Source organism: Oikopleura dioica, chromosome 2 (genome assembly GCF_907165135.1).
Source record: "Oikopleura dioica chromosome 2, OKI2018_I68_1.0, whole genome shotgun sequence".
NCBI lineage: Eukaryota > Metazoa > Chordata > Appendicularia > Copelata > Oikopleuridae > Oikopleura > Oikopleura dioica.
The window spans coordinates 11,140,547-11,155,990 of record NC_137292.1 but is presented as its reverse complement, the minus strand read 5'-3'; the positions used below and the strand labels follow the sequence as shown (position 1 = coordinate 11,155,990).

The window sequence follows — 15,444 nt, the reverse complement described above, 5'->3', positions numbered from 1 at the left end:
TAAAAAACACGAGCGCGATTACACATGTAGCCCTAGTTTGAGCTCAACAGAGCCCGTCACTCGTAAAAATAGTGAATGTTAGTGAATGTAGAATGCCGCGCTAGAACTTCGGCACATTCAAAGCTGTGTTTACGCCGCTCATCACGCCTTAGCTGTTGTACGCAAAATGTTGAGCGCTTCTGATCCTAAATTGGCTGTGTAAGCGGGGAATAGGTCAAGTTCAGCTTACTTTATAAAAGAAAGATTTTATTTCAAAAGAAGGGCTCTTTTAAACCTTTACTCCTTAACAAAGTAAAGATAAGAGTCATGTATGCTGTGATTTTGTGGAAATCGTAGCCACCACTAAAATCGTGGTGGTGGAACCGCCGTTGTCAATTGTGTGGCTACAAGTGGCCCTAACAGGATCAAATTGTGGCCAGTAGGTCGTCGCGTAGCGAAATGACGCGGCCACCGCTCGGTCATCGGCGGTTTCTTAACAGTTCCATAAAGGGGCAGCAAGACATTTATCTCACGTTCTCTGAGCAAATATCTATTCGCAGTGATTTTTGAAATCTTCTTTTAAAAACTGGGAATCCCTTGGATAATACCCTTTGGTATTATCAAAGAATTAGGAACCACTCGTAGAAATGCTTTGAAACGCGGCGAGTATGCTTGATGATCATTTCGAAAAGAGATCAAGATCAGAATATCTCACCCTCAGCGCACTGCATAAAGCGGAAAAGGTCTCTTGTTCAACTCGACCGCGACCGGTGTCGTATACACAAAAACTCTCAACAATAATATACAAAAGGGATGAGATTGAAATCAGCCAAGTGAGCCCCCTTTACATGACATCAGCGCTCGGTTCCCACAGTCCCTGCTCATCACGTGATTTGTTGCCATTACAGAGTGAGCGCTCTTCCCAAAAAATCAGACTAATGGGATCAGGGGACAAGGGTGGACAGGTGAAAACAAGTAGAACATATAGCCAGAACTTGAGTTGTTTGTTTTCAGTACAGAATGATTCGTCGACCGAAGAATTTGTATGATGCTTGTATTGTTAAAGAAACCTATCATTGAGGCTGATTTTTAGTCGTGTGGCTTTTTTAATACTCGTTGAATAAAATCGCCTAATTCGGAAGCGCCCGTGCCAATCTGCTCTCTGAGCTCGCTTCATTTCCATGATCCGGCTTATCCCGCTCGCCGAGGAAATTTTCATTGCTCCGCAAAATGCATCTCAGCCGGCTCCTGCGGTTCAGTAAGTCATTGTTGATGCGCGAGTCAAAAACGATTTCTTTAGCCTGGCACTGTTTTGTATTCAAAAAGGGTTGATAATTGAGCACTTCCGACTTTTGCCTATTTTCGAAAATATTTTCTGCGGTTTCCGGTGAGTAAAAACGTCTTTGGTAGCATTGAGAGGTGTTTATAATAGGAGTTTTAAATATAATCTTTTTTAAAAGAAAGCAAATATTACGTTGCCTTATGATAATTTTCTGGAAATGTTTTTAGACACCTCCCGCGCCGCCAAACATTCCATTTTTGTGATATTTGTTTGAAGCCCCTTTTGAAGCGTTAACATATTCGCAAAAAATAATATGAGCCATCAACAACTACTCCAGCGTCGCGCGCCACAACAAAGCGCGGAAACGAATATAAATCTTTGAAAAGTCGGTTTTTGATGATAAGCGCCGATAAAAATCAATATAAAATTTATTCAAGAGCTCAAAGTGGCGCCACATTATCCGGCCGGAAGCGGAATACTTGACACGGACGGTGGTGGAGGTGCTGCTCCAGGAATCAAACCGATTAGGGGAAGATCATCGCACTTGACCGAAAACTAACTGTATTTTTATAGTGGCTTATGGTTGCTTTCATCAGTTTTTTTAAGCTCGGGTTTCAATCAGGGCTGCTCCTAGTCTTGATCGACAATTGATGGAGTTTCAAGCATGTTTCCGATGTCGCTGATGGCCATGAAACCACACTGATTAAGACTTTAAAGCAACAACAATATCAGAGACAGAAAACTGTCCAAACATCCTAATGATGTTAAAGTAGCTAACTAAAGTTATTTTGTGCAAATGGATTCACCACGGGCTCATGTTCAACTCTAAAGAATAATAGCGGCGCGCAAAATTCGCTCCGGACAGCCGTGAAATCACCAACTAACTCATCATCGGACAAAGCGATTTCAACTCCGATTTCTTTGCTTGTCATGTTTCTTACGGAGCTAAATTTGGAAAAATGCTCCGTCCTGTGCGAAGCTGTATTCGCACGCTAGATTTTTAAACAGCAGACAAATACAAAACAAGACCGTTTTCGTGTACGGTAATGTGTTTAGGTCCGCTACATTAGTGGTGGTGGTGACCGCCGAGGAGGAGATTTTCAATTTCGCGCTCTGTTCATTATGTACACAAACATAATGGAAGCTTGTTTTTGCATTTTGAAGGGTGGTAATGAAGGTAGATTTTTAAAGAGAAGAGTTCAATTGATAGCGTGAGTAATTACGAATCGTATTCAATTTCTGTGAAACTTAATGAGCGTTGTTCATTTTCACCACAACAGGAACTCGGTTTGTGTTTTTTGTCGTAAGAATGCGCCTGATCCGACCGCAGAATATTTTTCCCATCAAAATGCGAAAATAGCGCTCTGCATGTTATCTCATTTTTAAAATTATTATTTCTCATGCTGATAAGCAAAATAAGCAATTCAATGAAAATAATTATTGTCGAACAAGTTTGTCAATTAATTTCTTGGAAGTGTCAGGTGATCCGAAGCGTGATGATCATTATTGAGGATTTGGTTGATCGGAGCTAATGGAGCGCGAGGATATATTGACGCACCTGTGGTGAACCGCCATTTTTTTGTTGTTATTGACAAATGTGACAAACCGAATGGAACTATTTAGCGAATATGCGAAAATATGATAAACTTTGAAAAAAGTAGTGATGCCCGTGGTCGATCGCGGTCGCCACTGCGGTTGGGGGAATTGCAAGTTAGACCATTACTGCCTTACTAATACGCGAATTTCGCGTGAAAAAATGCTGCCGGAGTAATGGAGCTGAAACATACCGAGGGGTCCATAAACAGCCGTATTTTCTGTTTTTGAGCAAATATGAAAATCACGGGCCAAAAATGGATAATTTTGAATGGCTTCATCTTGACATTTTATAGAAATTGAAAGTAAAACTTTCGACTGATAAGAAAGCGATGATGATATAACGTGAGGATGAGCGTTTGGTCACTGACGAAATGGAATTCGGCTTTGGTGGCCTGCCGCGAAAGGGGACTCAGATGTGTCGTTGTGGTTGTGGTTCTGGTGGTGGTTGAACCCCCGACCGAGCTCGGTTGGGGCTGTTTTGACGAGGAGCCCGCCAAAGCCGCCAGAAGGAAGCCCAAGACACCTAAGGTTAACGCTAGGCCATTCAGAAGTCGACAATGAGAAAACGAAGACTTTCATTTTCCCAAACGAGTCATATGAAAAAAGACTGATTAAGCTTTTTAAGAGGTGGCAATTAGAACCAAATGATACCTACAAGAGATTACCAGAGGTGAAATCGCCATTCCTGCAATTACGACGAAATTGGAGTGACTAAAGAGACCGCAAGGACTGATACGCGCCCAGCGATGGATGTTCTGACTACTTTGGGCACTTTGGGAGCGCGCTGCCCATATCATGCGCGACTGGTGCACCTGCAGAGGGCACGATTGCAAGTATGCGGCTAACCGCATTTTGGAACATGAAATTTTAAGCGAGCACTCATTGCTTCCAATGATTGGAAGGTCTGGGAATAACTCGGGAAAAGTTACCGCAAGTTGACTTTGATTTTCAGATCCTGGCTAATTCTGGAGCACTAGAATCTTCGACTTATTCAAGTTTGCATTTCGCTGTTATCGTAACAGTTGAAAATAACTGTATACGTGGAAGAAATTATTCGGGAAACTTTCTCCCCTCGGCCGCAATGCAAAAGTCGCCAAGGGTAAAATGCAATTTGGCCGTAAAACGAAACGAGTTTGAATATTTGCTCAACATTCGAGTGCACCAGTCTGATGTTGTGGCAGGGGCCCGGCGTAAAAGGTCGACCCGTTTTCGGGCACACCTTTTACTTCCGGAGTGTGGCTGAGTTATGGCAATCGATTGTGAAAGACTATCATCACTCGTCATGGCGTTTTACGAAGGGGAGTGACGTCAAATCAAGTCCAAACAGGGGGGTTTTCGCCGATTTCTAGCGAATTTCGAGAAATTCAAGTATTGTCGAGCTTTGCTAAAGTGATCAAAGGTCAAGGAAGCATTCTTGCCTACGTTTGAATTCCAAAAGTCAAGGAAGACAGTCACTCTTTCCCATGTGATGATTATGAATATGTGAGCATGAATCTTTGCTGACGAACTGTCAGTGGAAAATTGGCAAAACGAGCTCTAGAAAACCCGTTATCAGTACGAGGATGAGATAGGGACATGTTTTGAGAAAGTAGCTCTGTTTTGAATAGCAAGGTAGAATAATAAAATAGGGGCTAGCCACCGCAAAGTTAAAATTTGGCGCGGCCACACCAAACCGCCCGGTGGTCGCTTATCCAAGCGCAAGATTACCCCTAAAATGGCCATCACTGCCAAGCGACATTTTTTTTACAAAATCTCCTGGCATCTTTTAGCGAGAGATCTGACGCTGATATTTCTAAAAGCACTGGAAAATCTGGGGACCGAGTTTTGGAGTGAGACCACTTGGCTTGAATACTGACCGGATAAACATGTCACCTTGGGCTTTAAACAGCTTCTCCAAAACGGCGTCAGAATCGAGCCTGCGTTTTGCATTTGTTAGAATCCCCGTGGTTGGCTTGATGCATCAATCGAGGTCTTAATGCTTCAACTTGCGGTCGCTTAATCCGCTGGCCGAGTTTGCGCCTCGCAAAAAAGGACGACACTTTCAGGCCATGACTGAAAACAAGAACCCGCTCAGCGATTCTATGACTCTGAGACGCCAAAAACACGCTGAATTTGATTGAAGATGGCATCATCATTTTTAATGCCTAGATCCTGGTTTAAATTCAGCAGCGGAAGTTGTCGCGCGCGGTATTATAGAGCTATCGATATTTACTGTGGAGTGGAAAATCGTGTAAAAGTCGGAAGAGTCAATAGATAACGGCTTCACGGGCCGCGTTTCCTGAGCGCACCGAGTTCGATGAACACGCAGCGTAATCAGCCCGCACAGTGGTCGCATTCCGCCCATTGTGGTCGCACAAGATAGTCTTGTTCCGACCAAAAAGGCGACACCAGAACCACCAATGTGACAACTTGTAAAATCATTATCACGAAACGTGCTATTGTTGTCGACAGGCTATAAAAGGCAGCGCACGTTTGACTCAGAAGTTTGAAAAATCAGCAGGTTTTATATAAAGTCAAGGTCTTTCAAAATCTAGTTTTACGATTTACCAATAGCTTAATTGGATGATTTTATATGTCAAAGTCATCACCGAACTTTGAAATGGAAGTTAACAACCTTCCCACTTGAATCATAGTTTTTTACATGATCATTGATCTCGGCGATAAACCTGAATACCCCGACCTTTTGGGGCATTGACAATTTAGCTTCTTTTCTTGCGAACGGTGCAACAGAATTTTCGAAAGACGCCATACCAATAAATCGTCTACTGATAAGAAGCGTAAAAATCGGCCCTCTGATAGAACGATAGGTAGTTATTAGGACGGAGGAGAGGCTAATCGACCTCGAGGTGACATTTGGGCACGCTTCGAGCGGAAGCGCAGCGCGATTACCCGCTTCCGAAGTGCTCCACCTTAGTTGGAGCAGGAAGACGGGCGAGGAAATGCACGTAAATCGAAATCTGACAGTTTTGGAGATTCTTTGGAGAAAAATTTACGTAGTCAGGGAAACAGCTGACTATTTTTAACGACAATTTTCAATTGCTTACTTTTGACTAAAAATTTTAATGTGACTATGATTTCAGTTTTCTTTTTCATTCTTTCATAATTGTGAATTTCGATGATCTGCTGGACTTACAGTTTTTTTCAGTCAGATGGTGCCGAGGCTGCTTTTCTCTCAGAATTACGGGGACCGTTATTCTGAGTCGATTTTGCGGCTTTAACGAAGTTCATTGTTCTGCCCATAAAAGACAAATTTGTAATGATCAAGGTCAGCGCTTTCTAATAGAAAAAAGGCGAGCCCCATCCGGCACCATTTCAAAAGTAAACGCAACTTCATAATGCGAGATAATCAGCCGGATGGCGCCACTATTATTCAAAAACTGTAAGCCGGAATAAAAATTTGTTAAAAATTTACAGCTGCGTGGCATAATTCGCCGCGCCAGCGCAAACTTTGATTTTAAACCACAACACCGACGCGCGTTGTGTTCTGCTTTTTGTTGAAAAGTGCGAATTTATATAGATAGAAGAACCGCTTCTGGGTTACCATCAACACCTGTGGTTTTATCCGACTCATTCGGTAGCTCAATGAAAAGATCTGTTTGATCGTAAAATATTGTGTGTGAGAAATTGTGGAAATAAGAGTAGTTATTATCAAACCCTAACGGGCCTTGGCGGCCTAGCTTTAGTTTCATGAAGTTTTGCTCCCATAACTTATGGCCCAAAATTAAAAGAAAGGGGCCAGATAGATGGGGTCTGTCAATCGAGCAGGTCTTGTGGATGTCTTGCTTCTTGTAATTTTTACTGATTTTATTTGAGTTTTCCTAGAAATTAGTTCGGAAAAAATGATATTGAAGCGAAACAAGATAATATTTATAAACTGACTCCTCCTGTTCGTATTCTTATATTGTTATTCTTGTTATTGCTACTTGCAATACTTTATGAGAGTATCGGGCTCCTCACAGTCTGAGATGATTTACTTCTGCAAGCTTGTTTACGAAGAAAAGGACCCGGACAAGGATTACTTTGGAGTGGCCAGGGGACGTATTGTTTAGCACTAATCCGCCCGGGACAAGACACACTAGAATGCCACGAACAAGCATGTACGTTGGCTTATTAATTTGAGTAATTTTACATTTGTTATCCGAAATCAACACAATTCGAAATAGGATTCCGACTTCCGAAAAATACACCTCACCACCATTTTCTACTTCATAAACAAACTGCAATGTTCAGCTCAAAAAATCATAAATCAATTCTTCTGTCGCTCACTTCAAGCTCCCTGACCTCATATGCTGTCAATATAATATCCCATATCATAATGTGACGCGCAAATTTTCAAATATTGAAAGGCTCGTTAGATAAGTAAGGTCACATTCTGGCTGGAACTTAGTTCTGTATTTCGCACTCGAGATCTTTGAGTGCTCTTTTTTTTTGGTTCTGTTTATGTTCAAGGGTGATTTTACAATAAATAAAGTACGAAATTTGTTTGAATTTGTTACAGCTCAAGGCGTTACAAGAAAAAAGCCCCTTTCCGATCCCTTTTTTGAAGGATTCTTACCTGTTTTCTTCTTGAAGAGTGTCACGCGGCGAATTTATCTGCTGAGTTGTGCTAGTTATCTGAATTGTATTTGGCTGAGTGAGGTGTGAAGCCTTCTTCTGGGCTCTTCTCTGAAGCCGAGCCAAGTTCCTTTGGCAGGAATCCTAGTGCGGGCTTTGCAGCTTTCGGAACCAAGGGAGGCTGCTTCAACGACACTAGAATAAAACTGGTATTTTGAAAAAGTTGTCAAAGCTTTTTTGGAAGTTTTCCTTTTATTTTCCGTGAGAATTTTTGAACCAAAGAGAAATTAGTCTTTCTAACCGTTTAAATTTACTAAGACTGAACTTATTGAATTCTAAAAGCACAATGCATTGATAGAAATAGTAGCAGTTTCAGAATTCTGATCTCGTAGTGTCTACAAACGAGTCATTATCACTAAGAAGCGAACCCTTCATGCAGGGCGTACTTAATTCTGGTCTAAAATTTACCAAAGCTCTTGAAAAGAGATTTTCACGGGAACATGGGCCCCACTAACCATGATGGTTATTCATCAGAATTCTTCAATGAAAATCAGCTAGTTTTTCTTGCTAATTGGGAGTTTTGTTCAATAACTATTAACTGAAGTGAGGGAAAAACGAATCGATTTTTGATGAATTAAAACTTTTTGTAAGTAATTATTCAACTTTATAAAAGCTTTATTTAGATCACTGAAGTAAAGGAATAGGGACCTAGAAACGTTCTAGATCCCGGGATCACGCTTCCTCTGAGTTTTTAAACGATATTTGCTCAGTAATAAATCACAATGTTGCTCTCACCTTGTTCACTCGGGCGACGGGCTGCTTCGTTAATCTCTTTAGGCTTCTTCAGGCGCGTGCCTAAATTTTTGCAACGAACAGCTCGTGCAACAGGATCGGGTTCAACCTTTCAATCACCTGTGGTGGTACTTAATGAACCGCAGGACAGGGGCTCGGACAAAAGCTTTCGGTTTAGATTGGCTTGGTTGGCGGCTGCGGCCAAGGGCACACGCCGCCCCTTAGCGCCACCATACCCATCAATCATCACACTTCTTTTCGCTTTTTCGAGTCGGGCACACCGCGAAATAATGCCTACTGGCGCACCAGAGCGCCAAATCGACAGCCAATCATAATATCGCATTTAAATCGTATTCGAATATAAGAAAATATTATTATGTAAAATCTAGTATTTTAAAGCCACCTTAGAAAATTAAAATCTTGCTTTATTCAATTTGAAAAAGTTTTTCAGAAAAACTCTAAATTTAACAAGTAAAAATGCATGATAAAAGGTGTTATATGAGTTCCCTCCAAGAAATTCCAGCTGTCACTACCCCTAGCACCGCAAAAATTCCAAGCTAAGACATTCCTGCGGTCGTATCAAATATCAGAGCAGTTTGCGGTCAAGAACTCGCTTGGAAAGCGAAATCTCTTCCCTTTTTTAATTTTATAAATTCAAAAAGGTGTTTTCTTTGGAACTTGTGATTGTGATAATAGGTTTAGTAGAAGCTTTAGGTATTGATCTAAGTTTAAGTGGCGAGGGTGGACTAATTGGGTGATTAATTTAAAATCCAAACTGTTCTTCATTAAACACTAGCATCTAAGAATCGATCAAAGCATCAATAGAAGAATTGGAATCATTTGTGTGCCTAAAAATGCAAGGAACACCTCTCCAAGTCGTAAACAAGGCGGGGATCAAAGGGCTATTTCGCTTAATAAATATGTATCAACGTGTCGATAATATGTGGCAGAAAGAAATGGTGAGCCGGTGACCGCAGCCTTTTCCCAGCCCGCTGCGCAAATATGGTCACTCGAATGATCCCTGCCCTAATCACCGAAACCTCATAAAACCCCTTCGTCGCCCTTGATCTCCTTATCAACCAGCGTATTTGGCAAAGGCTTCAAATCCTGCTCGTTTCCGCCTTCCAAATCCCAGCTCAAAAGTTCGCTAAAGCCCTTGAATCAGCGAAAATCTCCCTGGACAAATTCTGAGAATGATCGACCGTCTAGGAAATTCCCTCAGATTAGATTTACGTTTGGGCACACAATGTCACATGCGGCTGGATGGAAGCGGCGCAGCTGTTTCAACGTGAAAGGGCGTAAAATGGTAAAGTTGTAAATTATCATCAAATTGCATGATATTTTTATTTTAGCTATTTGAGCTGAGCCGCAGCATCAAAAAATGCAGATAAAAGTTTTAGTCTCGATCGGACGATCAGACTAGATCAGTTTCAAGAATTTTGCAAATAGAAGTTCATGAATGTCTCCTGTCACTGAAAATGTAAAAACTAAAAACTGCGGTATGCATTTCGCCTCCATTGCCAAACCCGCAAGAAATTTTTTATCTCCAGCTTGAGTCCACCGCAAACGGAGATTTAAAATTCTCGATTTGAGCTCCATTTTTTTATCCTCAACAAAATAGAACTCGCTCGTGGAGCCTCCTAACCTCATGATGTTTTTGATAAGAATTTCTGACTTATATTTTCAACGGTTTAAATTTATCATTTGACAAAAGATTTCAAAGAATTTTTTTAATCTTTTCAAATTGTTTTGAATTCTGCTGATTGACGAAGCCTCCAGTCGACCAGTTCCTTTGAACATGATCTATTTTTCAAAACAACTTGACTAGGCCAATTTCTCAACGATAAACGGGAGACTCTGAGACCCTCGCTCGCCGCAATTAATCAAAATTACCAACGCCAATAATGAGCATCGAAAGGTCGCACTACTGTTAAAATGTTACCTGTCAATTTACAGGACTCTACTGTTTCCTCAATCTTCACATGAACCTTTGACCTTTCGTCAAAATTTTCTGCTAATAGATTTTTTAAGTCGGTCCAGAATTAGGATTTTTAATGAAGTGCCTATTATTTTTTCTTATTGCTAGAATCGATTTTCGAGTTCCTAATTCGCAGGTGCCCGAGAGGCACTGTACTCGAGGTCCAGTTTTCAGATATTTCAAAGGAATAATTAATTGTCTCCTAAATTGATTTGACGATGGATGTCTGTGTCCAGTTTTGATGTGGGAGGAACCTGCGGCGCGAATTCGTCCCACAGCATAATAAACCTTCAAGTTGAGCCCGCCGCGCGTGAAATTTGCCCAAATCAACAAAGAAGATGGCCTTGGACAATCACGAGAAAAATATTCAAGGAAAATCCAAAGTTCGCGACGAAAGAAAACATGGTGAACTGGCCCATTTGTCGTGGTATTTATGCATCGATTCTATCTGAATACGTAATTGTGATCTCATAAAAACTAGGGAGAACAAATTCCAAACGAATATTGATCAACGATCTTCTGACCTAAAAACAGTCATCTCCGTGACTTTTTAACAGACAAAATAGTGTTGAATGCAGTTACCGAGTTTATTATCTTACTATTTTGGCTCGATTCCGTGGACTAATCTGTAGCATAAGAAGCTATCAGCGGTCGACATTTGTGGTCCAGCACTGACCGCATTCTTTCCAAGCTTATCTGCTGGATAATCTTATAAGACAGGTACAATTTTGCCGCTTTATTTTTTGTTCCGAACGCACCAGGAATGAAATTTATTTAAAATAATAAGTGAATACGGAATTTTGAACTTTCAAAGCAGGCAAGATAAGAAAAGTCAGTCGACTTTTATATTCTCGTCGTCGGACTCGATCTCCTAAAAATAAATTATTCAAAATACTCTATCGCTTACGAACCTGTGAATAATCAATAAGCTGCTCAAGAAACAGCCGCGATCTCTGAAGACAAGGCCAGTATTTCCCTAAACTTAAGGTAAACCAAACCAGGGGGGGTTCAAAGTACCTTGAGTGTGAATAACGGAAATGATGGTTTCCCGAACTTCATCGCGTAAAAAAGGTTTGCGTTTTAACTTCTGAAAAGCTTCCTTTTGGGAAACTGCTGTTCGCATATTGAAGGCAATGCGAGCTGGTAGTGCGGGACTTTCAAGGCCATTGAAGATGACAACGACTTTTTGTGCGGCGATTTGTGAAATTTCACCCATTAACCACCCATAAACTAAGTTTTCGTATAAGATTCGAATCGATATTTTTTTCAGTCTTACGTTCAGGTGAAGTTCTTTCAAAGTAATTGGAGAAGTTTGTATTTACAATGACCAGCTGAAATGCCTTTGAAATCAAGGAAGAGTACAAGCGTTACCTCAGGTTCAAACTCAACCATCAGTGGTAGAAGAACAACATCAGCTACGACTTTGATGTCATCATCACTAACATTGTCAGGGAGCGGAACATTGAGATTGAAGCCCAATCCAGTACCTCTCCCGATTTCTTCGATCTTCTCTGGGGTTCCCTGACTTCTATGAAATGAGACTGTCAGGACGTTAGGATCGGAGTAGAAGATGCTTTGAGTGCCGCTGGCATGGGTTTCGGCAAGATCGAGGACGAGAAGTCTGAAGTTTGGTCGCTGATCAAGCAATGATTTTACGGCGATCGCGATAGAGTTGAAGGGAAAATCGGGCGAGAAGTCCTTTTCGGCTTGAACACCAGAATTGCTGACGAAAACAAAGCCGTTTCTTAGCTGATCGACTCCTACCGCGACGACTGTGTCAACGATACCCTAAGAAAAATGAAGATCTTGTCTTAATTGGAGATTTACCGAGAGACTATGGAACTGGGATGATTCCTGTTTTTCCATTGCAAGCGGCGAGACTGAGAATTTCGAAGAAATAAGCTTCTCCGAGTGGACTAAACGCAATTCATCTTTACTTGGAAGACGAGGCTCAATCTGAAAGAAAGATTTAAAAGAGATACACTTTATAATTTTACCTTGTCAAGAAGAGATCTCTCCGCCATCGACCAAAATATATTTTCAAATGCCTCAACGTGATCATTATTTCTTTCCGCAAAGAAACCAGTTCTTCGCTCAAGTGGTGTTTGATAAGAATTCAGTCTGCTTGATCGTTCAATTTGGAATCGATTACAGTTCAGACTCAGTTGACTAAGATTTGGTATCATCTGTGGATTCTGTCTAAAGCCCCCAAGTTCTCCATTTTGTCCTGGCAGCGTGAATCCGGGCCCAAAAGATGCAGAATATTGAGAAGGATCTCGCCTAGAAGATGCCCAGTTTTTGATGTCTTCTCCAAGCGTGGGTACAGAATTCGCGCGATAGAAGCGATTCCGTTCGACTTGACTCGCAAGAAGAGCCTGGATAAGATAGGGGCTTTTTGAAGCCATGTTGGACTCGTCATGGCTTGTTTTTCTGTTCGGTGGGTGGTGACTGTGAGGATGTCCAGAAGCGATGTCGGCAATGTTAGGAAGACTTGGGGAAGAAAACATTCCCGAGGAAGAACAAGCAGTGGCGGCAGAAGATGATGTGCTTGGATAGATTGTACTCGAGCTAGTAGATGTTGGCGAGGCAGATGTAGGAGACTCAGTTGCTGGGGGACTCGTATGAGTTTTATTTTAAAGCTTTCGTTTTACCTGAGATTTTTCTTCGAATGCGCTCATTCAAGATCTCGTTCGCGCCGGTTTTCCTTGTTAGCATAGGCGAGTGTCTCCGGTCAACCTTAGTTCTCAGCTTCGATCGCAACTTCAGATTAGGCTCCGACACTAAATCCGATTATTGAGCATTGATGTCACAAAGATGCCCAATTAAGACCACGAGATTAGAAAGGGTGTAACTATTTTGGGCTGATCTGCGTCACTTACTAGCTTTGCGAAGAGGGAAATCTTCGCCATTCGTAGGTATCATCTTCCGTTTAGCGAGAATAACCTCTTTTATACGGATATCGAATGAACTTTTTTCGAAGAAACTTTAGATTAAAAGATTCTATCCAATTCCCTTGTAATCTTCGTTTTACAGCGGCTGAAGCATTTGCAGACTGCTGTTCAGTTTCTTTTGCCCTAATTGATTGTTAAAAAATTTGAGATTATTTCAAAACCTGATTGCTTCAAGTTCTTTTTGTCTGGCATTCTGGTTTTCGAGCATGTTCTGCCGGTTCGTATGTTGTTCGATCATGGACAGTAAAGCCTAAAAATAGCGCTGACGTTTCTTTTGTTATCATAGGATTTATTATTTAAAATAAATTAACGAGACTTATGATGCTTCCGGTCAAGGTGGTCTTTATCGTTTTTCATTGTGTACGATTTTCCGAGTTTCTATTTTTAGCGCTTCAGACAGATTGTTAATTACTTTTCACGGTTTGTTTGACGTCAATTTTTGCTTATTTCATAAAAGTGGCGACATAAATTCTGAGGCCCGAGCGTTCAAATTTAAAAAGAAGCAAGCACAAGTTTGAAAAAAACTTGGCAAAAATGACCGTATAATGACCGGATTCAACACAATAAATAGACGTCAATAGTGAATTTAACTCTATGGGATCAGGTTTATAGCACCAACAATTAGCAGTACACTTCTGACGTAATTTCGGCGAATTTTATTTATGCTGAGCGACACTTGACATTCAATAAATTCAATTATGATCACTTTCATAATGGGAAATGGCCTTTTTACATAAATTCAAATAATTATATACATTTGCGGTATAAAATTTCTTAATCAGTTATCTTCAATCACATGAGAAATGAACCCAAAACATGCCTTGAATTTTCACACCTAGAAATGCGTCTACCCGTTCCCGAAATGTCAGATTTGATACCAGTTAACTATTTTTGTGAAAATTCTTTGCCAGAATGGATCGACTTCAAATCCCGAGTCACCTTTTGAATCTACTGTCTCAGTTCCTTCTTTGGAAAATCAAACATTCCTACCTGTTGTCGAGCAAAATGCATAGCTTCGTTGATCACATGTTGCCTTATGTATTCCGATTCGGCGGTTGCTGAAATTTTTTATAATTGAAATCATGGAAGAGGACACCAGAAATGCGCAGTCTAACTACTGTATAAAATCTTTCATCTGATGAAAGAAGAGCTAAGCTCTATGTATCAGCGATAAGTTATCACTTCGCCCTAAAATAGACCTGCACAGTCCAGTCACTAGAATGACATCATCTATTATCGAGATATTTAACTGCAGATTTTCAAAAAATATGCACATTACCTTGACTTGCGTTTCCGTTTGGACACATTCGGAGGACGCCGATTCTTTCGTGATTTTCAGGGCTCGATGATGAATTGAATATTATTATAGTTGAGTTCAGGTGTAATTAAAAAGTTGGTTAAAATGAGCGTGTTTTATGGCTTGTGAACGTCAGAATTCACTAGACTCTTTGGCGCTGATCATCTTCTTTGCTTTTGCGCGAAAAATGTTCAACAAATTAATTTATGAAATGCTTGTGCAAATCTGTGCTGGCTCGATTCTTTCAACTCATTCCTAACTGTCATTCTGGCGCATTCCTCCGTCAATCGAGGTTGCGCCCTGATCGGCCTTTCTCTACCCGAGTTCGAAATTTTCTTTGTCTTCCTTGATTTCTCTCGTTTTTTTCAGCTGTCAGATTTTTCTGTCTTTTTCTTTACACTAGTATTTGCTCGTGAGATTTCGGTAGGTGTTGATGTTTGTTTTCAAATATGTGAGGGATTGTCTCGAGGGTAAGTGTGTGGCTCGATGTGAGTGCCCTAAACGAGGATGGACGAGGAGGATTATTAATAGAAAAAGCGCGATTGAGTGAGAAAAGTCAGAAGTCGACGAGTGGCCCGCCCAGAGCCTCAGTGTCGAACAGCGCCTGAAAATACGCAGCCCTAAATAGCCAAAAACGCTAAAAATCGCGACGCCGATCCAAGATAAAAATAACCTTTCCAAGTTACTGATTCCACGAACAATTAGCCAGTGGAAATCTCGGGCAACGAAAGTTCTGAAGTGCAAAATTTTTTGGCACCCAAGAAGTGCAAAATTGAGTCATCACGGGGTGAAGAGCCTTTTATAACTAACACTTTGGTCAGATTTACAACTGGCTATAAACTTGCTCTCCTTATATGGAAGTTAAACGTATGGAGATCTCGATCTCATTTGATGAAGTTAATAATTTTTATTATTTACAATTTTTTATTATCTATGCTTTTTAATTATTGAATCTTCATTCATTAGCTTATCTTCTGAAAACTATCAATAAGCATATTCTTAGCAAAAACTCCTC

At 40.8% G+C, this 15,444-nt stretch overlaps 1 protein-coding gene across 1 annotated transcript; it reads right to left on the bottom strand.

Annotated features, from left to right (window-relative positions):
- Nucleotides 1-10,919: 10,919 nt before the first annotated feature.
- Nucleotides 10,920-14,979, bottom strand: LOC145699961 (histone deacetylase 7-like). Its single transcript, XM_081777228.1, has 12 exons — nt 14,412-14,979; nt 14,123-14,190; nt 13,294-13,382; nt 13,061-13,255; nt 12,833-12,961; nt 12,179-12,789; nt 12,009-12,137; nt 11,553-11,969; nt 11,458-11,512; nt 11,199-11,411; nt 11,093-11,157; nt 10,920-11,052 (listed from the first exon to the last, which is right to left on the bottom strand). The coding sequence occupies exons 4-12, from the start codon at nt 13,101-13,103 to the stop codon at nt 11,014-11,016; spliced, it is 1,701 nt and encodes a 566-aa protein (XP_081633354.1). The 5' UTR covers nt 13,104-13,255; nt 13,294-13,382; nt 14,123-14,190; nt 14,412-14,979; the 3' UTR covers nt 10,920-11,013.
- Between the last annotated feature and the right edge of the window lie 465 nt (nt 14,980-15,444).

Bases quoted from the DNA above. Each gene is read 5' to 3' on its own strand.
- LOC145699961 (XM_081777228.1), bottom strand. From the start codon at position 13,103: ATGATACCTACGAATGGCGAAGATTTCCCTCTTCGCAAAGCTA. The intron at 11,513-11,552 runs GTAACGCTTGTA...AAGGCATTTCAG, and splicing joins TGGTTGAGTTTGAACCTGAG to CTGGTCATTGTAAATACAAA. The intron at 11,053-11,092 runs GTTCGTAAGCGA...ATTTATTTTTAG, and splicing joins AGCTTATTGATTATTCACAG to GAGATCGAGTCCGACGACGA.